Source organism: Taeniopygia guttata, chromosome 4A (assembly GCF_048771995.1).
Source record: "Taeniopygia guttata chromosome 4A, bTaeGut7.mat, whole genome shotgun sequence".
Classification (NCBI taxonomy): Eukaryota; Metazoa; Chordata; class Aves; order Passeriformes; family Estrildidae; genus Taeniopygia; species Taeniopygia guttata.
Window position 1 is genome coordinate 18,680,566 of NC_133029.1, and position 26,381 is coordinate 18,706,946.

At 49.3% G+C, this 26,381-nt stretch overlaps 1 protein-coding gene across 6 annotated transcripts in view; it reads left to right on the top strand.

The window, feature by feature from the left end:
• Positions 1 to 26,381, top strand: part of ZMYM3 (zinc finger MYM-type containing 3) — a 33,523-nt gene that overhangs the window by 886 nt on the left and 6,256 nt on the right. For 3 of the 6 annotated variants that reach the window (XM_030272975.4, XM_030272973.4, XM_072929285.1), the window contains exons 2-16: positions 9,242 to 10,134; positions 10,824 to 10,867; positions 11,264 to 11,336; positions 12,141 to 12,432; positions 12,820 to 12,997; positions 13,431 to 13,643; positions 14,235 to 14,385; positions 14,909 to 15,024; positions 19,186 to 19,272; positions 19,601 to 19,751; positions 20,333 to 20,505; positions 20,933 to 21,098; positions 24,762 to 24,820; positions 25,365 to 25,533; positions 26,122 to 26,237. In XM_030272975.4, the coding sequence (XP_030128835.3) occupies positions 9,258 to 10,134; positions 10,824 to 10,867; positions 11,264 to 11,336; positions 12,141 to 12,432; positions 12,820 to 12,997; positions 13,431 to 13,643; positions 14,235 to 14,385; positions 14,909 to 15,024; positions 19,186 to 19,272; positions 19,601 to 19,751; positions 20,333 to 20,505; positions 20,933 to 21,098; positions 24,762 to 24,820; positions 25,365 to 25,533; positions 26,122 to 26,237 (2,865 nt within the window). In that variant the 5' untranslated portion in view covers positions 9,242 to 9,257. Of the gene's footprint in view, positions 1 to 2; positions 134 to 9,241; positions 10,135 to 10,823; positions 10,868 to 11,263; positions 11,337 to 12,140; positions 12,433 to 12,819; positions 12,998 to 13,430; positions 13,644 to 14,234; positions 14,386 to 14,908; positions 15,025 to 19,185; positions 19,273 to 19,600; positions 19,752 to 20,332; positions 20,506 to 20,932; positions 21,099 to 24,761; positions 24,821 to 25,364; positions 25,534 to 26,121; positions 26,238 to 26,381 lie in introns of those variants that run through there. The other 3 variants (XM_030272974.4, XM_030272977.4, XM_030272976.4) reach the window with 3 other exon arrangements.

Genomic DNA, 26,381 nt, shown 5'->3' on the forward strand with positions numbered 1-26,381 from the left:
AATAGGGCGCCGCCACCGCCCCCCCGTCGGGTTGCAGCGCGTTGAAGGCTCCGAGCGGCGCCTCCATTTAAAGGGGCCGCAACGCGAATCCGGGTTCTGGGTAGAGCGGGCGGTGCAGCACCGGGAGAGCCAGGTACGTGCGGTGGCGGCCGCGGGCGTGCCCCGGCGCTGTCCTGGGAGGTACGGATGGGGCCGTGGGCCGGTCTTGTGGCCCCGCGAGGAGGGGGCGGGGCGGGCGCTGGCGGCGAGGTACCGGGGGGTGCGGTGGGTGAGCCCCCGGGGGGGAGGGGGACACACGCCTTGCGGAGAGGGCGTGGCGGACGCCCCGCGAGGGGGCGTGGCCCGTGCCGCTCGCCCTCTGCCCGTGGCGGCCGCTTGGGGGCGCCCTGCGGCGGGTCCCGGGGGCGCAGGGGAGGAGGGGAGGAGCCCCGTGCGACCCTCGCCCCTCATGGGGGATCGGAGCTATGGCCTCCCTCGGCATGGGTGGGGAGCCCCAGCCTGGCCCCCGCCCCGGTTCAGCTCCAGTCCAATGGAGACTCCAATGCGACTTGCTCTGCAGTGCGGGGGAGGCGGTGGTCTCTGCACCCCTCCTGGTATGGCTGGGAAACGCACTTGCCTGGCCCCCATCCTCGCCTCGGTTCCATGGAGACCCCCGTGGGCCCTCGCTCTGGAGGAGGGTTGTCTCTGGAGTCACCCGGAATGGATGGGGAGCCCGCATGTGAGCCCCATCCCCGACCCGTTGCACAGCGCACCCCGTGCCCCCTGCAGTGGGACCTTGATGTATTTTGGGCAGAAGTTTGGGTTCTGGGACCCCTGCTGTGGCTGGGGAACACACCAGCCTGACCCTCATTCCCACCCCGCTTCCACTGGGACCCCAGTGGGATCCTTGCCGCTGTTGTGGGAGGTGGTCCCTGGCCCCTCAGGGGATGGGGAGCCCCAGCCTGGCCCCGTGCCTGGGGTGGGCTGGCAGCAGGAGGCGCGGGGGGCAGCCCTCAGGGGGCTGGGGCTGGCTGTGCCCCCAGCCCTGGCACCCACCCGGGCTCGGCTCTCCCTTGTCCCCAGGGGCTCAGCCTTTATGGTGCTGTCGCCACCCACAAGAGCAAAGCCTGTGGGTTCAGCAGCTGCTGCTCTGTGAACTGGACAGCCTTTCTGACAGCCTTTCCCCTGTGTATGGGGGTGTCTGGAGCGTCCTCAAGGCCTGGTGGGGGTGTGTATCCCTGGACACCATGTGCTGCTCTGGAGGATCTGGCCCCATGAGAGGAAGGTGCAGCCCCACGGGGCTGAAGCTGCCTTGGGCTGGTGTAGGAGGCTCCAGTCTGCTGAAGCCTCCCCATGTGGGCAGTGTGGCTGTGGCCAGCAAGGTGCCCTGGGGAGCATCACCAGGTACCTCCTGTGTGGTTCGTAGAGGTGGAGGCAGGGCTGGCAAGGCAGGGAGCTGGCTGTGGTGTGTGCCCAGGTGATGGCAGGGGGTAGGATTTTCAACTGAGTTCTGAGGGATGGTTCCTGGAGTCTCTTTTGATGAGGATGAGGGCTGCTTCGTTTGTGCTCTCCTCTGCTCCTGCTGTGCTTCCAGGTATGGCTTTTGTTCTAGGCTATAACTTCTTTCCTTTTCATTGCAGCTGCAATCCCCAAGAAAACTTTTAATCTACATTTTCTCACTTAACCCTGCCTGGCCTGGGATTAAAGCTGGTGATAAGAGCATAGCCCTGTTGTTATTGTGAGCCCAGCCTTATGAAAGGAATATCCACAGTCTACAGAGCTGTAATGACAAACCTGAGCCTCACAGATCCATAGTGCATATTTGCACAACCTCTTTTTCTCTCTGCACCTGCTCACATCCCTCTCACTGTGAGTGCCCTTGCTTTGGAGGATGACAGTGAATAACACCAGATTCTTCCACATCTCTGGCAGCCAGAGCAAGGGCCCAGGCTGAGCCCATGGCCTCACTTTGGGGGAAAGCCCCTTGTATGATATCTTTGTGGATGTCTTGTGGTCAGGGAGGTACTACTCTGATGGACACAGATGTACTGGCAGAAGCTTTGGTGCAGAAGGGTTATGGTCAAAGCCATCCAATGGAAGTATGAAATAGGCTACAACTGTGACAATGCATTTGTTAGTTTAGCAAAGGCAGTGCTAAGGATTTGACTGGATTTGTGTTTTACTCTCAGTAGTGTTTTATTAATTCTTCCTCTGCTGATGGTACACGTCAGGAAATGGCAGTGTTTGAGACCATCCTCACCAGTCCTGCTGGCCATGGGCTCTGGTGCAGTCTCCTGGCCACTTGCTGTGCACCTGCTCTGCTGGTCCAGCCCTGGGCAGCACAAGGGGTGAAGAATTGGTCTCTAGATGAGGTGAGATACTGCTCTGCTCAACACAGCCTTAGCAGGGCCAGACTGAAGAGCTGTGTGTGAGGTGAGGTCTCCCAGCACTGAGATCCCTTTCCAGCACCTTGGTGGCCGGCACCTTGCAGAGGGATCTGGGACTGTCAGTGAGGCAGAGGAGACAGCTCACGCTGTGTTTCCAGTATTTTGGCTCTGCAAGGCCTTTTAAGGAAAATTACATGTTTTGCCTTTAAAGATACATCCTCTCAGAGACTCTGCCCTTCTCTTTTCTCTTTCTCTTCTCTGTGCAGTAAGGTTTACTCACAGAACCACAGACAGATTTGGGTTGTAAAGGACCTCTAGAAGTGTCTGGTCCAATGGACCTCTTGCTCACAGCAAAGCTGGCTTGAGGCCTTGTTCAGGGCTTTGTCCAGTTGGGTTTTGAGGACCTCCAGGCAGTCTGTGGCCTGTTCCCAGGCAGCAGCACTCCTCTGTCCATGCAGCTGTCCTCTCCAGCTGTCTGTAGATGTTTGTGGGATGTGCCAGAACACTTTGTCAGGTGTTCTGATGCCTTCCTGCAGCATTTGGACAACAGACAGACCTGTTGACCATCTGTTTTTTCACCACTTCCGGATCTTCCTTTTTTTTTTTTTTAAATCATTGTCTTGGTGTCATTAAGGCAGTTTGGACACATGCTGCTCAAACATGCTGTACTTCCAAGCCTTTTTTGTTGTGCTTCTGATAGTGTTTCCAAAGCTTTTTTACCACTCACCCCTTTCCCCTGCATTTAACACTATTTTGGCTGTACAAACACCAGGAGAATTTTCTCGTGGACTCGATCGCTGAGTGGAGTTGGTTCTTGAAGCTGAATTGCTCTCCAGATGGCATTGCTGCTAAGGGTGTTCTTAGACTTGTTACTCTTTTCTCTGTTGCAAAGCCTTGCCCCTTAGTGCTTTGGGAGATCCTGGTCTTACAAGATGTGAGGGGTTCCAAGCCATTTCAAGCTGCTGCCAGGATGGCAATCTGGATGGATGAGGATGCTCCTCTTGCCTGTCTTAGCATTTACTGCTATGATTAGCAGCAGATAATGCTGAGATTGGGGAATGTTTTAAGTTATATTTGAAGTGTTGCAGGGAATCTCCTGATAAACCTAATTCCAGGCAATTCTCTGAGATTTCTGAAATTTGTCCTTCTTGCACTTTCTTGAAACTGAGGTGAAGTTTCTGGAATGCAAGCTCAAAATCCAGTTTGGTCGTTCCTGCCTTTGAGGAATTTACAGGAGACTCATGGCTGTGTTTTGCAGCACCAGCTGCTCGGTGCTGGAGGATTTAGGCTTTCTGGGTTCAGGGTGGCTGTAATACTACATTTGAGGCCTGCAGCCCTGAGCTGAGGCTCCTGCTAAAGGAAAATCTAGTGGTGATCTCCTTTCCTGGCTTTGGGACTATCAAAAAACAATTGCTGGAGTTTCAGTGCTGCTGGTGAAATTCTGGAAAGGCCCTTTTTTTCCCTGTGTACCAGTTACCGTTGTATAGACAGCCCTAGTCACACATAAAGACTGGCCTCAAGGGGATGTGGTAAAAGCTGCTGCAGTTTGCACTGATTGAGAACCAGTAATACATTTGGAGGTGAGACAATGTTCACCAAACCCCGCCTGCAAAGCACAAAGACTTGACCAGTGGCATCTACAGGAGCTGTAGCTGACTTGGAGTGAGTCACTGCATGTAAAACCTCCAAATTGCAGAAGGCTTACAGATCCCATGCTCACTTGTTTAATCATGTGTTTATGAGCTTGTCCAGCTTTGGTTTCCAGCTTTTTTTGTCCATGTCTGCATCCCTCTGTATCTCTAAGTTGTCTGCTGTAGATCTTCTTACATTGTGATTTTTTTGAGATGGGTCACGTCTCCCCATTTCTTTTCAGGGAACAAAATAGCTTTAGTAGTGGAGGGTGTTTTCTAAACCATGGCTGATTCATACTGTGTCAGATTTTTTTTTTCATTATTTGAAGCATCTCAACTCTTCCAATAATTGGAAGAGTTACAATAACTGCTATCAGTTGTAGAGATAGCCACAAATTATTATCTAACATGGCACTGTGTGCAAGTAGCACTGTACTGAATGTCACCAAGTGGGCTTTGTGCTCTTTGAGTTTGCAGCTCAGAGAGCTGCCTCTCCAAAAACACAAGTAAGTAACAAAATCCTTTCTGCTCCTTTCTGGAGAATTTTGACTGGACTGAAACATGGTCCACAGTAATGTGCTTAGCTTACTGATGATTTGTGAATTCATTTGTGTTGAAGTGAGTTAGCCAATACATAATAAAGGTTTGCAGTGCTTGAATTTAGAATGCTATCAGCTGTCCTGATAAACTCAGATAAGTCACAGCAGAGAAGTTGGCTTCTGCTGTACTCACCACTCTAAGTATAATGTTGCTGATGAAGATATGTTGACTGAAACCATGCTGGTAGGACACCACATTACTTTCTTAATGTTTTATTGATTGAACTATGTGTATTGATACTATTTTTGTTGAGAAATACTAGGTGGAGTGTTACTGTCTGTTCAAAAATTTGGCACAAAAAAATAGAAGCTTCTGCCTGAGCTCTGCTTAGGTCTTACAGACCTTGTAGATGGGAAGTGGCTCAAATATTGATTTAAGCATCTTTTGTAGTTTGTAGTTAATTATTTTCATATTTCAAATTATCTCTAATAGTGAAAAAGATAATCCTTCAGCCTTCAAAAGTATTGGAATTCTGAATACATGTCCGTGAACAGAAGTCCAGGACAGATACCCAAGCAGTTACTGTGACTTCACTAGAGGAGAGCAGTAGCTGCATGGCTGTGTTTTTTTTTTTTTTTTTTTTTTGTGGGCTGTAAAGACTTCTGAGATGTTCTCTTCATCAGGAGGGAGTAACAACAGCATTTTTTTCTTGCTGTCTATTTTTAATTAAATGTTTGATGGTAGATCCTCATTTCTGTAGGTAGGCCGCAAATTCCCCTGCTAATAGTTACCTGAGCTACAGCAGCACTGATGTCTTTAATAAGCTGGATGAAGTCCCAGACAGTCACTTGGATGTGCTTAAGTGTCCTGGCAGAGATGTTGCAGTCTGAGCTTCCAGATCTGAGAGAAGATCCAATTGCCCCTCTTTGGCAGAAGGAGCTGGGCAGGTCTGGTAGTCACAGGTACTGGGTTTGGCCATCAGTGTCCTGTTCTGTGCCAGTCCTGCACACTTGGGGAGGACCCTCAGCTGCCCCATCACTGCTTTGGAAATGCTTATTTGCTACCTGAGAAGCATTCTGCTGCAGACTGTTGTGCAAGAGACTTTGCTCCTTCAACTTGTTTTTCCCAAGAATGTATTTCTTACTGAATACTCCAGGGAGTACTTTCTCCTAAGTAAGGAGTTCCCAAATGGAGCAGTTATATATGCTGCTAAGTGCAGGATTTTAGCACACTGCCTCCTCTTGGTTTGGCCAAGTCATATTGCACTGTACTCTTGTTGCTGTCAGTTATGTGACTGGAAAAGGTGAAGATTTTGAACAGACCAGTGATCAAACCCCAGTGACTGAGCTGTGCATTAGCTGGTCCTGGAATAAGAGAGGTGATGACTTGTGGTGGATCATTTCAGCACCTGCCAGAAACAATAAGCTATTCTGTATCTGTTGTGGAAAGTGAGAAAAGACTTTACCAGGGATAAAGTGCATGGTCTGTTTGCAGTTTAACTCACTGTGAAGCTCAACAGAAGGCCCAGACAAATCTGACTGGCTGGAGCAGACAGTAGAGCTTCTTACCTTGCTGCAGAAGAGCAGCTCTAATTTCTTCAAGTTGAGTTTGATTTCAGAACAACCCACAGAACTGGAAAATACCATTCTTTCCTATTTTGAGAGCCACCTTCCTCATCCTTATCAGCTGGTAGTTGAAAGCTGCTATAAAGAATTCATTGTCAGGGACGTTCTGTGCTTTCCCACTCACACTGTTTGTCAGCATCACCTAGAGTCCAGCCTCAACTCTTAACTCCATCAGCTTTTCCAGTTTCTTTTAAATATATCAAGAGTTGGCATTCATCTGCCCTGTATCACCTTGGAGCTCTGCTGCAGCAGGTTGAAAAGAAACAAAAGGGAAATACTTCTAAAAGCTAAATGTTAAGCTGCAGGACTTAAAACCATTGGAATTTTAGGAAGTCCAAAGTATAAACTGGTTCAAAGTGGGATTAGGCAGATTCACAGAGGATTTGCCCAATACAGACTCTTAACAGGGACATTGTCAGTGCAGCTCAAGCCAAGTGGATCTTCAGCAGCTGAGTCCTTGAGTGGGGGAGGTGCTGAAGAGGAACATCCTGTTAGTTGTGTTTCTTACACTTTCTCCCCAGGTATCCATTCTTGGTGTGAATAGAAGCAGGAGTATGTGGTCCTTTCATTGAACTGACTGCAGCAGTCCTTAGCTTTGCAGTCCTAAGAAGTTTTGATTCCTTCTCCAGAGCACGTGAGCTGTTCTGCTGGGAGGATTCAGACAGAGCGATGAGAGGGGACAGGACCTCGAGCACAGGGGGCTGTGCTTCCAAATAGAGCATGTGAGTGAGTGCTCTTACTGCAGCCTTGCCTCTGCAGAAAGGTCTGTTCCGGCCACATCCTGATTGGCGTTGCCTTAATCTGCAGAATACTTCTGGTCTCAGACTTTTCTGTCAGTCAAGGATGTTGCCATTAAGTCAGAGTTTTGTCTTGCATCGTGTCACCCAAAGTTTGAAAGCTGTGTTAAGGTGTACACTGTTAAACCAGATGCCTTCGATCCACTTGTAACATGGGTTACAGGATAAGTTTGTAGATTACTGCTTGCATTATGCTCTGGAAGGGAATGCCCAAATGGATTTCTTATGCTCCAAATGTTTCAGGGTCTGTTTCTATCAAGCAAAGACTAGGCCAGCTGAAAGTGGGAATTACATTAGGAATGCCACCTTAGTGGTTCATTGCAAACTTGTGCAAAGTGTCTGAGGTGATTCTGAGGGGTATGTTAGCTCTGTTAAGTATACCTATAAATAAATTTTCCTTCGTCAGGATGCCTTGAGGTTATTTATTATTGTAGGGTCAGCTGTCTGTCTGTGAAACTGGGTGGGGAATATCTTTGAGCAGGAGACATTGCTCATATTCTGAGCAGCAGAAAAAAAAACATGCATCATCTGGGAAGGGTTCTCATCTACTTCAGATCCTTAGGACCTTTCTTTCAGATGTCTTTGTTTCTATTTCACTTTGTTCTTATTTATGTCAGCCAACCTAAAACATGTATTAGATCCTGCATTGCTCTGGAATTGGCTTATTCTAAAAGTTTTGTCTCATCTTCTAACTAAAAGTGAACAGAAACACCGAAGCCTTTGGGGGTGAAACTTGCTGAGCATTTATGAAGATTATATTTGCTTTAGTTGCTGTTTGGGATTGTGGGAACAGTGCTTTATCTGCCACCAGGAAACACAACACATTACTGTGTATTTAGATAAAATAAGGAGGCAGTGGCTTTGAAATCCAGTTGTTTGGTATGATTTCCTTAAATTCCTGCTTCTGTAAATTTCAGAATTTGGGTACGTTCTCTGTCCAAGTATGTTCTGTTTAGTTCTGAGCAAATAATTTGTGAGTGAAAATTTGCTTGTCTTTTCGGAGGGAAGGATATGCAAATAGAGATGAACAGCCATCATCAGTGAAATTATATCAGGCTTCCTCTTTCATTGGTATAGGTGAGTTATAAGCCTGCAGTAAGCCCAAATAAACAAAAATACCATGTCTTCTCATTCAGGGCTTAAAACAGTGCTAAATTTAGAATTGGAATTGCTCTGATTGTGAGGGATAGGTTGTTACCACATAATTTGAGTCTAGTGCCTTTTTGTAGTGTCTACTTAGAGCCTGTTTGGGGACACAGCGTTACTTCAAGTCTTAACACTGCCTTCCCACTTTGCAGACTCCAGCTTCTTCTCCCTTTCCCTCTTCAGGTTGGTCAACCATTGTCTCCTTGTAGGGGTATAATTCAGTTTTAGACTGTATTACTTGCCTCATATCAAATTCTTGACCTTTCTGTCTTATGATAATGTCAACCATGATGAAGCTGGGCTGTAACTTTCCCTCTGAGGTTGGCAGTCTGCATCATACCTTCCTGTTCAAGTCACTGTTTATGCACTGCAAAGTCACACTGGTCTTTTTTCCTGACACTGCACTGCTTGCTTGTGTCTGTTTTGCTATTTGTTCTTCTTATGACTGCTTTTAACATCAGAGCTTTACCACCTTTAGAACTCTTCCTAGTTGAACTTAAGGTTTTCCAGTTGTTCCATGTCTGAATATTAGCCTAGGTAGTTTTGGGGCTATGTAGTAGCTGTAGTTATACTGTAACATTGTTTATATCTGTCCTCTGACAAGATTAATGCATGCTAAAATTAGTACATCTTGTTAATACTCACACTTCAGGGCTTAAAAGGAGTTATTTCTACCTCTATGTTTGAGAGAAAGAAGGTATTTTAAAAATTAAAAATGTGTTAACTCCGTAAGAAAGATCAGGAGAAAGGACAGACCAGATTATTTGGATAGAGAAGAAGGCAGGGCTGGGGATATTACCACAGAATATCAGTCTGGAGCCTCCTGAATTTGTGCTCGAGCCATTTCTGATACCCCAGTGTGTCATTTAGCATAAGCAAGTTTGTTTGCTGTGGTAAAGTGTGTGAGGACTGTAGAGTTCCCAAAGGTCCCAAAGGATGCTGCTGCTGCATCCTGCTGCTGACTTTTGTACCCTCACAAGTAGAGGTGATTCACCTACTGGTGTCTGGTATCCTGGTTATGCCCTGGCAGCATTCCTGGGCCTTGTTTTACTCCAGCAGTGTTCAGAAGAGTGGACAGTTCATGTTCTATGTTAGACTGCTTTTCATTAACTTCCAAGTCTCTCTCTTATTTCCAGTTTCCATCTTCTCTAAATGGATTCAAGTGAATTTTCAGGATCTTTGGACCCCCTGTCCTTGCCTGACAAACCGCTCATTGGTGATCTCCCTGCTGACATGGAGTTTGGTGAAGATCTCCTGGGCTCCCAGACAGCTTCTACCCAGGAAGTTTCAGTTCTTCGGCCCCCCGGCTGCGATCAATCCAAGCAGATGACTGCAGATGAGGACTTGGACCTTGTAGTGAAAGCAGACAGTGTGTCTGAACTAAATAAATCAAATGACTGTGTTCTAGATAAACCTGATGTCTTGGATATGCTGGAGAGACCTGGTGTCTTAGATGATTTGGGTAAAACTTCTGAGTTGGTGGATAAACCAGAGGGTCTGGATGGGCTGTGTAAGGCACAACCTTCCCAGGACGTGGAGGGTGGACCAGCAGACTCGTCTGCCCTGTCTAGAGAAGCTGTTGGTCCAGAAACAGGGAAAGAAGAGGAGGATGCACCAAAAAATTGTTCTGGGGATGTAAGAGAAGATGGTGCTGCTGCTATTTCTGCACTGTCTGGTGACAATGCCCCTGAATCACCCCAAGAACCTGTCCCTGACTCCAGGGACCTCAGCACCGCCCCAGACACAGAAGAAACTACAGCACAGTCCTCAAGTCCCACAGTGCCCCCACCCCAACTCAGTCTTAAACAAACAAAGAAGATGAAGTTGAAGGCACCAAGGAAAAGCTCACCTGTGCAGAGGGAAGGGCTGGCAGGGGAGGCAGAGGTGCAACTGAGCACAGACAACAGAACTGCAGCTTTGCCCCCTCAGCCTGTGGAGAAGAACCGGGCAGAGGAAGGGGATGATAATAAGAAGAACTCACTTAAACAAAACAGTGTACTCAAAGCACAGGAAGCCTTACCACCAACCGGTAAGTTGTTGGCTCAGCAGAACCTGGCTTCCTTTCACTCAGAAGGTCATCCAGCTACACATTGCTGAAGCTGGAGTCTGCTCTGCATTCCAGCTTATCCCCTGCTATGGAAATAGCCAATTCTTTTGATGGTCTAGATTTGGTCAAGGTCTCTTGTGTAAAGGGAATAATGTTCTGGTTTACACAAGCTCTTGCTCTAGCTTTCATGGCTTGAACTGATTTTTGGTATTTTTGGTGCTTGTGGAAGCAAGGAGCTTTCCCAGTAAAGCTGTGGCTTGCACATCAGCTTAGCTCATGCCCTCCATTGCTGGAGTCTTTGCTGGAACTGAGGGTCATCAGCAGGTGTTTTCAGTAGGCAAAGTTCCTCTGCCCAGGCTGACCATCCCCAGGAGATGCTCAGTCTTGATGTTCAGAAGCAGTTGGAGGAAACTCCCCACCCAGCCTGCCTCCCCCATGCAGGGAGGTCTCCCCCTTACAGGGCTCCTCCCAGTCTGTGTGTTTGGATCTGCAACTACAGATGGTGGGTTTAGGAGCCTTCCACCACCAGAACTGTACTTGATAGCCAGGAGAGGCTGAGGCTTCATGTGCTGACTGACCCAAAGGGTGGCTGCATTTGGAGAACACCTGTGCTCTTTTTTTGGAGAAAAGCAAGATGTTAGATACAAGCTTCTTCTGTGCTTCTGTTCCAGGAGAAAGCCTGTCTGGGAAGGGAAGTGAGCTGCCAGCTGAGAAGGTGAGGAGAATGCAGTCAAGTATGTATGGTACAGGAGCAGAGAACATGGCTGGCAGTTGCCAGACTCTGTGAGGGACACTGGCTGTCTTGTCAGCCCTCTGGAAAGGAGTTTGCATGACTCCTGTGACAGAATGATCCCTGTGCACTGCCATTATGCTGTAATGTGGCTTCAGTGTGTCCCTGCTACCCTCAGCTGAAATGTCATTCTTATAAGCCTACTTCCCCCTCTCCTCTGTCTTGCCAGCTCTGCTCACGTATCCATGGAGTTTTATCCGTTTTCAGCCTAGGTATTGGGCAACCAAATCCCAGAAGTTGGAACTTCACCATAATCTGGGATATTTATCCATGGTTGTCCTAGCTGCTAGTTAGCCTAACTATTTTCTGAATGTCTTCTAGGAGCACAAAAGAAGCGAACGACCCAGAAGATCTGAAACTGTCAGGCCTGAGACTGTGAACTCCTCAGAGAGCAGTGAGTAACTGGGGTTGGCCAATCCCTGTTTTCAGCCAGAGAGAATGGCCCAGATCCTTTGTGGGCAGGTAGTTCATGGTGTGAGTACAGTGGGAACTCTGGAACTTCCATGCAGACTTCCCTTCTATACACAACAGGTCCTTTCAGCCCACAAGTCTTCATCCTGGGGTACTTGCCTTGCTTTCTCAGGACACTTGGGTCAAATCAGGGAGTGTTGTAGTATTTTTACAGTGGTGTGTGGGCACCAAGCACTAAGTAACAGGGTGAGATTCGGGGCTGTTCCCAGGTAACCCATCTTCCATCTCCTCACCCAGGAACTTTCTTCCTTTCTCTCTATGTGAGCAGGCTGTCTGAAGGAAGGTTGCATTTTGGAGATTTTCCTGGAGAAGTACATGAAGTGTCTATTCTTTGAGATATTGAATGTCACCCTGGCATTCCCTAATATTTGTGTGTTGCTCCTTTATTGCCTGCCTATGCTAGAATCTGGTGATCAGCATGTTACCTTTCCAGTCTAACAGTTCTTATAGGGTAGATGTTCACACTTTGGGCTTCTGCTCAACTTTGGCATATCATGACTTCCTAGACAGGAATTGTATTTAAGCCTAGTTTGTTTAAACACCTCTTGATTTATCTCCAATTACAATGGAATTTCTTTTAAGGGTCCCTTTATCATTCCACCCAGACAGGAAAAAAGTACCTAAAAGGACTCTAGAAAAGTGACTCAGAAAATCCCAGCATGTGTCTCACAGCAGAGTTTCTCACTTCCTAATGAGGGGTTTCTGATCTTCCTCTGCTGCTTTGCAGTTCCAGTCTCTGATGAAGACTCTGATGCAATGGTGGATGATCCCAACGACGAGGATTTCGTTCCTTTCCGTACGCGCCGCTCCACTCGGATGTCGCTGCGCACTCAGATGGCGCAGCGAGCCGCCCGCTCCACCTTCACCAAGATGACGTGTGCCAACTGCCGGACCCCGCTGCAGAAGGGCCAGACCGCCTACCAGCGAAAAGGGCTTCCTCAGCTCTTCTGCTCCAGCTCCTGTCTCACCACCTTCTCAAAAAAACCACCTGGCAAGAAGATATGCACCTTCTGCAAAAAGTATGTGTTTATTCCCCTTGCCTCAGTGCTCCCATGCTTGTTACCCCCCTCACCTGCTCCACAGCTCTCCTGCCCACTGCCAGCTGCTGCCCCATGTCTTCTTTCATACACTGCCTATCCCATGCTCCCTACAACCCCTTCACATTCTTGCTTTCCCTGCCTGTCCCCAGACTTAGTGCCCCATATTCCAGCCTCCCCTCAAAACAACCTCCTGCATGCTCTGTCTTCAGGCACCACTCCCCTGGGCCGGGACAGAAGCTGCTGTAAGACATTTCTTGCCAGCTTTTTGGGACACCAGAAAGTCCTGTACATTGCAGTGAGCCATCCTGTCTCTTTGCGGCAGGACACACGTGTCTCTGCGCTAATGCATCCCCTCCTGATCCCTAGGGAGATCTGGAACACCAAGGACTCTGTGGTTGCCCAGATTGGTTCTGGTGGTTCTTTCCATGAGTTCTGTACATCTGTCTGCCTTTCCCTCTACGAGGCCCAGCAGCACAGACCAGCACCTCAGTCTGCAGATGCCTCAGACACCAGCCGCTGCAGTGTTTGCCACAAACCTGGCGAGGTAAGCAAATCCCTTGTCCTTCCCTTGTCCTTCCCTTGTCCTTCCCTTGTCCTTCCCTTGTCCTTCCCTTGTCCTTCCCTTGTCCTTCCCATGTCCTGGATGAAGTGCTTAGGACTCGCAGCACTTAGTCTTGGTCAAGACCAGGGCATTTGCCAGGTTTTCTTGTGGTCTGAGGCCTCAGCCCTGAGCTGTCTTGGGCTCACTCCCAATCTTTTCTTTGCCCTGAGGCTCACTGCTTCCTACCTCTCTGCTCTCCCGGTTGCTCCTCTGACTTTTGGCAAGGGAGGCTACCCTGAGTCCACACCAGCTTCCAGTATGGCACTTTCTAGAGTTTTAGTGCCTGTTATCCCAAGGGCTGTGCTTGTAGTGGTACAGCTGCATTGGAAGGAGGCCTGTGGTGGTCTGGGGAGTAACAGCAGTGATGTCTCTGCAGATCCAGCACGAGGTGAGCAATGGGAACGTGGTTCACCGCATCTGCAGTGACGCCTGCTTCACCAAGTTCCGGGCCACCAAGGGGCTGAAAACGAACTGCTGTGACAACTGTGGACTTTATATCTACAACAAGGGCTTGCCCCTGGAGTACCTCTTCCATGAAGGCCAGCAAAAACGCTTTTGCAACTCTGCGTGTCTCAACAGTTACAAGAAGGTGTGTGGGGGCAGCTGCCTGGGGTGGAGAGGTTCTGTGTGGGCACACAACACACAGCAACTTTGCTTGGTGAGGCACAGGGCATTTCATTAAATAGCAGGTGATTCAAATCCCCTTAGTCTTTGATTGCTGACAAAGCAGTTAAAAGATTGCTGTGGGGAAACTGAAGCAGGTAAACAGAATTGATTTCATCTGCATGGGGTCCACCATGGACCCAAGCATGCATCAGAAAGTCAATGAGCTGATGGTAGAGTGACACTGGTAATATGCAATTAGCATGGACTGGCTTCTGGATGTCTCCATAAGGCTGGGCTGGGTGTGTTCCCCTGTCACCTGAGCAGTCCTCACTTAACTGTCTTGGAAGGGGTTGCCAAACTCTGTATTCCTGCCAGGCTACTCTTGAAATGAGAAGTTGAAGTGCCAAAGGCAGTTTTTTTTGCTACCATTACCTGAATCTGCAGACTGTGAGCCTGTCCCTGGCATCAGGTGGTCACTGCAGGAGAACAGTCCTGTAGTGGGGTGAGATGTGGTAGCTGGACCTTGCCAGTTGTGATGGTCTCCTGGAAGCTCTGTTCTGCTTTGTGTTTGCAGAAGAACACTCGGGTCTACCCCTGCATGTGGTGCAAGACACTGTGCAAGAACTTTGATATGCTGCCCAACGTGGATCGCAGTGGCAAGATGGGCCTGTTCTGCTCCATTTGCTGCACTACCTCCCACAAAGTGAAGCAGTCAGGCTTAGTTGGTAAGAGCACCTGTGTAGAGGGAATCATCACCTCTCTACTTAATTCCTTCCTTGGTATTGTTCATTCTTTGTGGATGGGACTGAAAAGAGGGTAAAAGAGTCCAGTGAGACAAGTGGAAGTGCAGAGGGAGGAACCCTTGCAGCATGTAGACATTTTAATAGAGCGTATTGTACATTGCTGTTCTTGTGAACGCAGGGAGCAGTTGTGTGCTGTATTGTGCTGGCCTTGCCCTTCCCATTACATGGTGTACTGGGGTGTCCAGGAGTGGGACAAATATTGCAGCCTGTTTTGTCCAAATTCCTATAGAGCCAGGGTCACTTCCGTGAACCACTCTGCTGTCCATCTGTTTAACATTTCTGTCCTAGTGGAATCTGGTGCTCTTAGTTTCCTGGCGTTCTTGTCCCTTGCTTTTTGGTAATAGCTTGTCAGACTGAGGATGAGTGAGTACCTTGCATGCCATCCTCAGAATCCAGTCCCACATCCTGTGCTGCTGCCCTCACCAATTCCTATCTGTTTCATCAGGTCCCCCTAGACCCTGCAGCTTCTGCAGAAAGAGTTTATCTGAACCCTGCTATTACAACAAGACAGACCGGGTTGTCTACCAGTTCTGCAGCCCCAGCTGCTGGACCAAATTCCAGGTACTGAAATATCCTTCATGCTGGGCAGGGCCATGAAGCTCATGCCTCCTTTCACACAAAGCAGAGGCTCCACCTTCCTTGAGTTCCTCAGGGAGGGTTCCTAAGAAAGTCTCTTCTGCAGCATGGGAGTTGCAGTGACTGTGATTGCTCAAATCCCAGTCTTGGCCCTATCTCTCCCATCCTCCATTGGGGTGAAGTGGGCTGTAATTCACTCATGTCTGTCAGGTTATATCTATCAGCAGGAGGGCAGTGCAGAGCTGTGCTGCATGAGTGGTTTGAGATAGAGTGGCCTTAGGAGAGCACAAGCAAATGCACAAGTAAGCCAGCAAAGCACCAGTGCACACCTGATAGCTGGGTGGAAAGGAGAAGAGCTGCCCTCTCAGCCAGGTGTCACTGAGAAACATAAGTCTTCCAGGATGTGTTGTCTAAAAATTTATAACTAGCAGGCCTGGATACCTCTTGTTTAATAATCCTCAAAGGCTTGACTGGTGATTTGTAATCTTATGTTGAGTTTCAGCATATGTGAGATGTCTGTGGTATTCATAGGCAATTTCAAGAATTTTAGTTTTGTACAGTTGTCAAAGAACAAAGTAACAGCCAGGAAGACCTGAGAAATTCAGGCCAGGACATGTCTTGGGCAACTGAGAAAACATAGAAAATCTAGAGGTAAGAGTGAGTTACCAGCACTTGCAGCATTTAATTTTGAGATTTGGTTTGTCTGGGGCTTTATTTTTGCTGCGGGGGTGGGGGGAGAGGGGGGGGGTAGAGGCATTTGGTTGTTTGGGGTTTTTGGGTGGGTTGTTTGTTTGTTTGGGTTTTTTATGAATCCTTGATGTAATCCTTCACTGAGGTCACAAACAGTGAGTAGTGTAGCTATAGAGCTTTTAGCATTGTAGACTTCATAAGAGTAGAATCATAGGACAGTTTGGGTTGAAAGGGACCTTGGATGTCATCTGGGCCAACCTCCCCTGCAGTGAGCAGAGACATCTTCAATTAGATCAGGTTGCTCAGAGCCCTGTCCGATCTGATCTTGAATATTTCCAGGGTTGGGGCACCTACCCGTACCAGTGTTTTGCCATCCACATTGTAAAAAAAATGCTTTATAGCTAATCTCAATATGCTCTCTTCTAGGTTAAAACTATTACCCCTTGTCCTATTGCAACAGGATCTGCCAAAATGTGTGTCCCCATCTTGCTTACAAGCCCCCTTTTAAGTATTGAAAGGCCACAATAAGGTCTCCCCAGAGCCTTCTCTAAGCTGAATAATTCCAACTCTCAGCCTTTCTTGACAGGAGAACTGTTCCAACCCTCTGATCATCTTCATGGCCTCCTCTGGGCTCGCTCCAACAGGTCCATGTCCTTCCTGTGCTGGGGACCCCAGAGCTGGAGGCAGCACTGCAGGTGGGGTCTGACCAGAGTGAGCAGAGGGGCAGAATCCCCTCCCTTGATCTGCTGGTCATGCTGCTCTTTGGGCAGCCCAGGACACACTTGGCTTGCTGGGCTGTGAGCTCATGCTGCCAGCTCATTCCCAGCCTCTCATGCACCAGCACCTGCAGGTCCTCAGCAGGGTTGCTCTCCATCCTTCATTCCCCATCCTGGATCAGTGCTGGGGTTGCCCCGACCCAGCTGCAGCACCTTGCATTGGCCTTGTCGAACCTCATGGGATTCCCATGGGCCACTGCTGGAGCCTGTCCAGGTCCCTCTGGCTGTCACTCTGTCCCTCAGGCATTTCAGCTGAACGACTCAGCTTGGTGTCATCTGCAAACTTGCTGAGGGTGCTCTCAATCCACTGTGTCCTTGATAAAGACATGAAACAGTGCTGGTCCCAGGACAGGCCCCTGAGGGTCACCACTTGTCACTGATGTCCATGTGGACATTGAACTTTAGGCCACTACCTTCTGGATGCATCTACCCAACCAAATTCTTCATCCACCAAACAGTCCAGCCATCAAATCATCTTTCTTCAGTTTAAAGAGAAGGATGTTGTTGAGAACTGTGCCAAAGACTTTACAGAAGTCCAGAGAGATGACACCTATAGCTTTGCTTCTCCACTGATGTAGTCACTCCATTGAGGAAGACAACTAGGTTGGTCAGGCAGGACTTGCCCTTGGTGCAACTGTGTTGGCTGTGTTGGCACCTCTTGTCCTTCATATGTCTCAGCACAGCTTCTAGAAGGATCTGTTCCGTGATCTTCACAGGCACTGCACAGTTCAGTTGTTTCCAGGGTCCTCCTTTCTACACATTTTAGAAATGGTTGCAACTTTTCTCCTTTTCCCAACTGGGACTTCATTAATTTATCTAACTTAAATTATTACCATATAAAAATCAGCATTGTAAACATACGAGTAAACCCATGCATTACCTGGGTAAGAACTGTCTTGCTGGCAGATCTCAGAACACGCTTGTCAAAGAAAAAACACTGAAGAGAATGTTTTAAAATGCCTTCTTGGGGATCGGTGTTAAGCCCAAGGACTTCAACATCTTCATTGATCATTTGGCAATAAAGTCAAAGTAAGCATGATGAAATTTAGCAGATGAAACAAAAACTGGTGAAATGTTAGTCCATGCTGCATTCAGGGTAGTCACACAAAGCAAAGCAATTGGATTAATTGACAAGGCTAGTTCCTCCTAATGTATGCTTAAATGCAGTTTCAGTGTAAGATCCTGTGTCAGCCTTACTCACATAGTGTGGAGATGCAAACCCTGGAAAGTAAGGATTTTGAAAAGGCTATGGAATTACAGCAGATAAACTATTCAGTATGAGCATCTCAGTTTACAGGCACACAGGGAAGGATTAATTTATTGCAAGTACAAGCAGGCGAACATAGAATTAAAGTTTGAGGGCCAGGGAGCAAAAGAGCAGCCTAGAATGATGCACATAGGAACAATGTTCTCCAATGTCCACTTCATTTTCAATGCTGAACAAAAATAATAAGTATTCTGAAAAAAAAAAAATAAAATTTAAATTTGGGCTTGAAAAGCACTTGTACTGAGGCACTTGCAGAATGTTTTATCTGAAGTTACCAGAAAGAAAATCAGGAATTACTTTATTTATAAATATATCCTAGTGGATAAGACACCAAATGCTAAATGGGTTGTAGACAGGACACCGAATGCTGTTTAATCTTGCAGATTAATCTAGCAGAAAATGGGATGAGAGGCTGCTTGAATTCTTAAGTTGCATTATCTTGAAAATAGAAATCGGTTACCTGTGCTTCAAGAACTTACAGAGAAATCCTCAGAAGAGGAAATAGAGCTCTCATCATTTGTGGGAACCCAGGATATCCCTCTGGTTGCCCTGGCTGTCTCGAGACCCTGGCAGGGGGCTAGAAGACCTTGGCACAAAGTCAAAAACACCTGTGGCTTTGATTTTAGCCTATGGAAAAAACTGCCAACTTTGTATGAGGAATTACAAGCCACAAGGGTTTGACTAGTGTGGTAGTTGAATTAACACAGAGTGAAAAAGTAGAATTTTAGGATTTTAATAAGGGGTTCAAGGGGACAAGATGGAAGGATTTGGGCGTGTCCTGACCTTCTCCTTCATCTTGCCCTCCATGTCTTGCTGTGATGGTGACACTTTTCTATTGGTTTACGGTAGAGACACACTGTCTAACATAAATGATAGATATTGGCACATTATTGTAAACATAGCACACGTAGTTTTTGGTATAAAATGGTAACACCACTCCAAGGGTGTGGGAGTCTGTCACAGACTGACCTGCTAGACAGACGCAGCTCCTTGAGAAAGCATGTTATAGATAAGAGAAAAGAAACAACCTTGAGAAGCCAACACTGCGCATTCCAACTTCTTCTTTGGCTGCGCAGGCTGGGAGAAAAAGACTTTCTACAATCTCAGGGTCATCTCAACCACCAGACCCCCGAGAATCATTCAAATTTTCAAATCCAGTGGCATGGCAGGTTGAAATCTTGCCTTCCTGAGACAAGCTAGACTGAGCACATTGGAAGCAAAGGGAAATTACTCTCAAGAATCATCCCTCCAGGAGCTTGAGACATGATGTGATGGACTGACTGAGTCCCCATAGTGGCAGCAGGTCTGAGGGGGACAGGCAGGCTGTGGGTGATAAAGGAGGTGGCATTGTGAGGCAGGTGACTGCTGCCCTCCAACTGCTCTCCCGCCATGAGCTGTCTCTGTCTCCTGCAGCGCACCAGCCCAGAAGGTGGGATCCACCTCAACTGCCATTACTGTCACAATCTGTTCAGCGGGAAGCCGGAGATTCTAGACTGGCAGGTGAGGACTTCCCCTGGGGGTGATGTTGAAGTGGAGGCCAACACTGCTGAGAACCTCTGGGTACTTCATCCCCCTGCTCTAAGTAGAGCTCCTCCTCTGCCAGTCCTATGAATGCCTTAGCTGCAGAGATGTGCCTGGAGACTGTGCTGCGTGCTGCATTCCTGATGTTCAGCAGGATGTCAGAAGGGCAGGAGGAGACCACTCATACCAAATCCTGTGCCAGGAGACATGGAGATTTAACTCAGCCCTGTAGTCTTTCTCTTGCTTCCCTGACAAGTATGGGAACCTCCTGCCAGCCTGGCTGACCTGGCTGTGGTCTCTTTGGCAGGACAAGGTGTATCAGTTCTGCTGCAAGGACTGCTGCGAGGACTTCAAGCGGCTGCGTGGGGTGGTGTCTCAGTGTGAACACTGTAAGCAGGAGAAGCTGCTGCATGAGAAGATCCGTTTCTCTGGAGTGGAGAAGAACTTCTGCAGTGAAGGTACTTGGGGAAGGCATGGGAGAGGCAGAGCCCCCATGCCAGCCCATGCTGGGGGAAGAGAGGAGAGCATGAAGAGGAACAGAGGGGAGATTGTCTTAGCCAGGTCTTGGGGCAAGAGCCTTGCCATGCAGCGAAGGGAGGACTGTTGTGGGTATGGCTTGCTGTCCAGCCAGGCCCTAGGGCAAGATCTTGACCATTCATTGTGTCCTTAGGGAGGGCCTTCTCACAGCTTTTCTCTCTCTGGGGGCTGGGGAGACAGCAGGTGGCAGCTCCGCTCCTCCTGTCATCATGCACTTCTACACTCTTGCGTCTGGGCTGGCCTGACCTGGCCTTGCCCTGCCTGCTGGGTTCCTGCACACAGGAGGTTGGAGTCAGACTCTTCCTAGAAGCATGGAGGTGAGAGATGGCAAGTCCCCGTGAGGTCCCATCTTATCCCAGCCCTAGGGGCCAGTGCTGGATTGTTCCCTACAGTGTGTTGCGTGTGCTCTGTTGTCTCCGCAGACCTGGATTCTGGTCATGTTTGGGTCAGGGAGGCCCCCAGTTCATCCTGGGAAGGTTTCACTCCTATTGTTTCTCCGCAGGGTGTGTGCTTCTTTACAAACAGGATTTCACCAAGAACCTGGGCCTGTGCTGCATCACCTGCACCTACTGTTCTCAGACCTGCCAGCGGGCGGTCACCGAGCAGCTGGAGGGCAGCACCTGGGACTTCTGTAGTGAAGACTGCAAAAGCAAATACTTGCTCTGGTACTTCAAGGTCAGTATTGGCACTGGCAGCTTGTGCTAAGTGCTGTGGTGGGCACGGCACCCAGATAAGTGGGCATTGCACTGAGGAAGTTCGCACTGCTGGAGTCTGGCTGGCACTGCTGCGGAGAACCTGGCACTGCTGGAGTCCTGCCTGGCAATGACGGGACACTGCTGCGGGGAAGCTTACGTAGCTGGAGTCCCCAGCTGATCCTGCCAGACAGAGCACTGCCCTGAGGAAGCTCAGAGTGCTGGATCCGCGGCCAGTGCTGCTGTGAGAAGTTCGCACCGCTGGAGTCCCTGGCTGGCACTGGCAGGGCACTGCTGTGGGGAAGCTCACTGCACCTTGTGATGTGCACCTTTCACTGGAGAGTTGTGTTGCACTCGGAGGGGGTGTGGTTAGTTACTCGTTGTTTCTCTCCTGCTGATGCGGGCTTTAGGCAGCTCGGTGCCATGCCTGCAAGCGTCAGGGGAAGCTGCTGGAAACCATCCACTGGCGAGGGCAAATCAAACACTTCTGCAACCAGCAGTGTCTGCTGCGATTTTACAACCAACAGAACCAGCCCAACCTGGACACGCAGAAGGGGCCCGAGAGCCTTCTGAACAGTGAGTAGGAGGGAGGGAGGGAACCTGCATAGCTCAGTCTGAGAGACACAGGGAAGACTCAACAGCAGGGGGTGGAAGCTGCCTGCCTGGGACTGGAGGAGACGCTAGGGAACAATCCTGCACTGGCCCCTGGGGGGGAAAGGACGGAGTGGGACCTAATGGGCTTCTCCATCTCTAACATCTATGGTTCTATGACACACAGGGCCCAGACGGGAGGAGCCGGTGCCAGCGTGCTGCCTGTAGCTCACACTCTTAGCGAGGATACTCAGGGATTTAACATCCTCAAGTTGCCAGCGGAGAGCTCGATTTACAGGGTTAGGGGACAGCGTGGTTTGGCATGACAATCCACCTGCAGCCTCACACCACCTCCGAGCTGTGACCTTCTCAGATCTCATAAACTAATCTGGATTGGGCCAGGTCAGTGCTTGGATGGGAAACATTCAAGGACAAAGAAGGGTGCTGCAGGAAGTGGTGCTGGTGATGCTGTAGGTGGGCTCTCCTTCAGCCAGAGCTGAACCTAGAATGGTCTTGAGGGAGCACTGAGCTGCTGGAGGCACTGTGTCTTGCGATGTTAGATTGGAGTCCTACCACTTACCCAAAGTTCACTGCAGCTTTGGGGAGTTGCCAGCCCTGTGTCCCAGATAACCCCATTCTGCATCCATGGAGTACCAGCTGGAGAGGAGATTTTCATTGCCTGTTGCCCCATTTCCTATCAGTAACTCGAGCCAGTTCCTTATGGAAGATTGCAAAGTGCTTTGGGATCCCTCAGGATGGAAGGTGCTCCTAGTGACAGTGACAAGACACTGCTTGGCCCTCGGACACCTGCAGTCTCATTCTATTTGGTTTTTTATAGGCCACGAATCTCCTGGGTGACCTGGGGAATATAGTTACAGTGCTTGCAGTTTACACTGGGACTTGGTTCAGTGCATCAAGCTTCGACACATACCTGCATCACAGGTTCAGGGCTCTGCTGGCCTCCCTGGGATTTCATGACATGTAAAACCCTGGCTAGGGTGTGCCAAGGAGGGAAAACGAAGACAAGGACCTTCGCATGAGAGACTTCATTCTCCATCTCCAAACTCTTGAGGTTCCTCCCGAGACTGTAGCACACTAATCATAGAGCAGGGGAAGCTCCAGATGTCATTGCTGCTTAGGCAGCAAAGCAGAGCTGTTCTGCCAGAAGCAGAAGGTTTCCCCAGCTAGGGGAAGCCCAACCTGCCTTCCAAGAGCCGTGCTCCATAACAGGCTGTGTGAGGTGACACTCAAGTGGCAGCACACTGGAGTGACCTGGAAAAGGAACTGTTGGTTTCTGCCGGCACAGGGGTGCCCATGGGAATTCTGCTTTTACAGTGCTCTGCTGCCCAAGGGAGGAAGAGGTGTGTGACATGCTGGTTCTTGCAGCTCACCAAGTGATTCCACAGCTCTAGCCATGCTGTTCCATTTGTCCTCTGCTGTCAAAGCACGTCGCTTTTGAGAGATCTGTAACACAGTTTTTGGGACAGGCACAGTGGGCAAGCTCTGCCTGAAGAGGGAAGTGTATTTCACACTGTTCAGCCGTTGTCTCCTTGGAGCCATGGACCACAAGACTGAGAAGTACCTTCACCACCAACAGCAACCATGAGAGTCTCAGGCTTCGCCCACCACATATCTGGAGGCCCCCAGAACTCTGCTGCTTGGTATGTGGGGCATCACTCTTCACTATGCCACTGCTGCATCTCTGTGCAACCTGTAAGGACTAAAGGGAGCCAAGAAAAAGCCTGTCCTCAATTGTCAGTGCTCAGCTGAGCACAAATTCCAGACTGCCCCAGCAGTTGCTGTGCTTAGTGGATGCTGCTGGTTGAACTGGGCCCTCTGTATGCTCTGGCACACCAGTCCCCTGACAAATGTTGGGCAGCTGTGGACATACTTGCCCCAGGACTGTGGCATACTGCTGAGTTTGCAAAGGAAGGATGCCAAAGCCAGGACCCACTTACACAGAGAGCTTTCCAGCTGCGCTGTGCTGTGCAGGAGATTTTGGGAGGACCAGCTTTTGCATGGTCTCCTGTGGACCTGGCAGCTGTGTTGCCAGCTTGCAGGGGGCTACCTGGATTTCAGGCTAATCTTGGACAGAGCTGTTTATTCTTGCTTACTCTCTTGCAGCCAGTGATTGCCTAATCCAGTGGCTGCTACCAATCTGGTGATCCTTGAGAGTTCTTCTAGCTGATGATCCAAGCAGATGTTCCTTTGCTGGGAACAGTTCATGTAGTATGGGATTGAGGAGCTTTGCTTCAAAACTGTGCCTGAAGGCTTCCAAAAGGAGCTGGCTCTGCACTAGGCTGTCCAGCTGGAGAGGGTAGAAGTCACAGTTGTGGCAGGCAGTGCCTTTACAGCTCCTTGTTGGTGTTGGGATGAGAATAAAGAACAAGCTGCAGCTTTTCTGGAAGCCTGGACACATAGCACATAGCAGGAGAATCTTGTTTTCTTTAGTCCTAAATCACTGACCAGTGGGGCAATTGTGTTTGCTTTAGATTCTGCTGCAGCAGAAATTCTGTTCATAAGCCATAGCTTGTCTTTTCTCATTTAGGCCACTGGTGTTTCCTACCTGGACCTGCTGCCCATCCACTTTGGGTTGTCAGGGTGAGTTCTTGGCTGCAGATCCTATGGCTGAAGGCTTAGCTGCAGACTAGGAAGCTTCCTCCAACTGGGATTTATCTGTTGCCCCCTGTGGTGGTCAGCAAATGGAGCCTGATGGGCCTCAAATTATACAAGAATTATCCTTCATTTCCTCAGGTCAGAAGATGTGTGAATATCCTCAGTGTGAATATCCCCGTGTTGGACCTTTAGGAATCTGGGTCCTTCCTTGAAGGACCTGTCTGTGTATAGGAGCTGTGAATGGACCCGCCACTGCCTTTGGTGCTGGGATCTGCTGCTGTCCTTGCAGGGGTCTCCTTCATGCATTGCCCACCAGTAGAAGGCAATTCTTTTTGCTAGTCCCGTGGGTAACCAGGGATCACTGGAGACTGGGATGAAGGTGCTCTGTTAGCTCACCAGCCTTTGAGATGGGTGCAGGTTTTCTGCAGAGCACATGGGCTGGAATTATCATCCAAGGCAGGGTGATAGTGTCACCACCTGAGACCAGCATCTGCCACATGCGCCTCTTGCCTGCAAGTGATCCCCTCTTTCCTTAGGGGAATGGACTGCATCCCTAGGGCTGGGGCAAAGCTGTCTCTCTGCTTTCTGGGATTTCTCATAATGCTGCTACTAGCTCTGTCACCTTCTTCCTAGGGATCTCGAAGCACTTTGCCAAGATATTTGTTGCAGGGATATGGAGGCACAGGGAGGGGCCATGGCTCGGTACAGCAAGCCAATAGGCAGAGCTGGGATTAGAGCCCTGGATTCCTCTCTCTACAAGGGGCTGGGATTTCTCCTGGCCTGCTGTGATGGGGAAGGGGTGGACTGTAAGGGAGCACAAAATCACATGGGAATAACTTGATTTTGGAGTTGTAGTGTCTTCTGAGGTGTTAGGGCTAGAGATTGTGGAAACATTAACTGTTCCTGGAGTGGCCAGGAGCAGTTTCTAGGGAGCCTGTCACTGCTCTCTGGCTGCTTGCATCTCCAGTCCCAGCAGTGGGACATGTTGGCCTAGGAGCTCTTGAACTTAAGAGTTGTTGCTTTCTCTTACAGGTCAGACTTCAGAGCCAAAACCAACTGTCCCTTCCACCCAGAAAGCAGAAATTAACATGGTAAGACCCATTAGAAGGTAGGAGTTTGCAAGACAAAGGGGCTGTCCCCAAAGAGAGGACAGTTCTGCCATTGCTCAAGGAGAATTCATTCTTCTACAACCAATGCATTTTGAGATGTCTGGGTAGTGGGATGAAAAAACTAGGAAGGCAGCATCAACATGACTCCTGCAAGGGGGAAGAATAACTGCTCCCCAGGAATCAGTTATGAACTCCAGAATATCCTCACACTGTGGCACTGGTCCCTCTTTGCACAGTGCTGTCCTGTGCCTGGGTGTTGTTGCTGTACCACTGTTCCCCTCTACCCCATGGGACAGGAGCCACCATTGCTGGACTCCTGGCACAGCAGAGGCGGCACACAGGCTTGCTGCCTGCCAGGAACAGCTTGGCAGTCTTTCATCACAGTCTGACCATGGGAGTGTCCATGTGTTGCGGACTGCCAGGCTCCAAGAGGTGCTTTGGGAGTCATTCCATCTGCACCTGTAATAGGGAAGAGATTGTGCTGCCTTAGGTGGACACCAACCTCCTGCTTTCTGCATTTTCTCAGCTGTCAGCAAAGGCCTCCTCAGCCCAAACGTCCCCAGCTGTGCCACCCCCCGCCCCACCTCTGGTTCCAGCTACCCCTCGGAAAAACAAAGCTGCCATGTGTAAACCACTGATGCAGAACCGGGGTGTCTCCTGCAAGTTTGAAATGAAGTCCAAAGGATGTCAGACAGGTAGGAAACTGTAAGGATTACAGGGGCAGTTTGGAAAGGCAGGTGGCATGTCCCTGCTCCAGACTAACTGTGTGTCCAGCCTGAAATGCTGCACAGAGCAGGCTGGGTGTCTGGCACCATGCTGAGGAGTGTCTGGGCAGGTGCATGGCATACATGGCAGGGACACGGTATAGGGAGCCCATTTCCATCACCAGCAAAAGGAGAGATGTAGAGAGCTTTGTAGCATGATCTTACCTCTTGTTGGATGGCTCCTGTTCCTCTGGAGATCATAGCTTGTCTGAGGGCTGGCTGCTAAACAAGTTCCACTCCAGTTCCTGTTGGGCATGTGTGTGTGGTCTGCAGCATATGCAAACTAGACCTCTTAGCAGGGCTATGTAAGAGCAGAATTTGTACTTCTGATTAAGACAAGAAGTTTTTCTCTTGTGGCTGGCCTTGACTTACTGCTATTCCAGTTCTGCCCCTGAGTTCTAGCAGCTGGTGGCTGGAAGGGTCGTGGTGCTGGACAGCTGGGGGCATGGCAGCATGCAGCAGAGCTGGGTGGAGGTACTTCTGGGATTAAGGTCACTGATGTATTTTTGCTCTTGTCAGAGGCTGACTGGAAGCCCCAGCTGGTTGTGTTGCCAATCCCCGTCCCGATCTTCGTGCCTGTGCCTATGCATATGTACTGCCAGAAAGTACCTGTGCCTTTCTCCATGCCTGTCCCGGTAAGCAGCACGCTTCACCTGCTCATGTTCTCCTGTGGTTGTGATCCTGCCTTGCTCAAGTCTCCCTGCTTCTCTGTTCATGCTCTGCTCCTGCCTCTGCTTTTATGTCAATCTACTGAGTGTCAGTTTTCTGCCTGGTGTGCT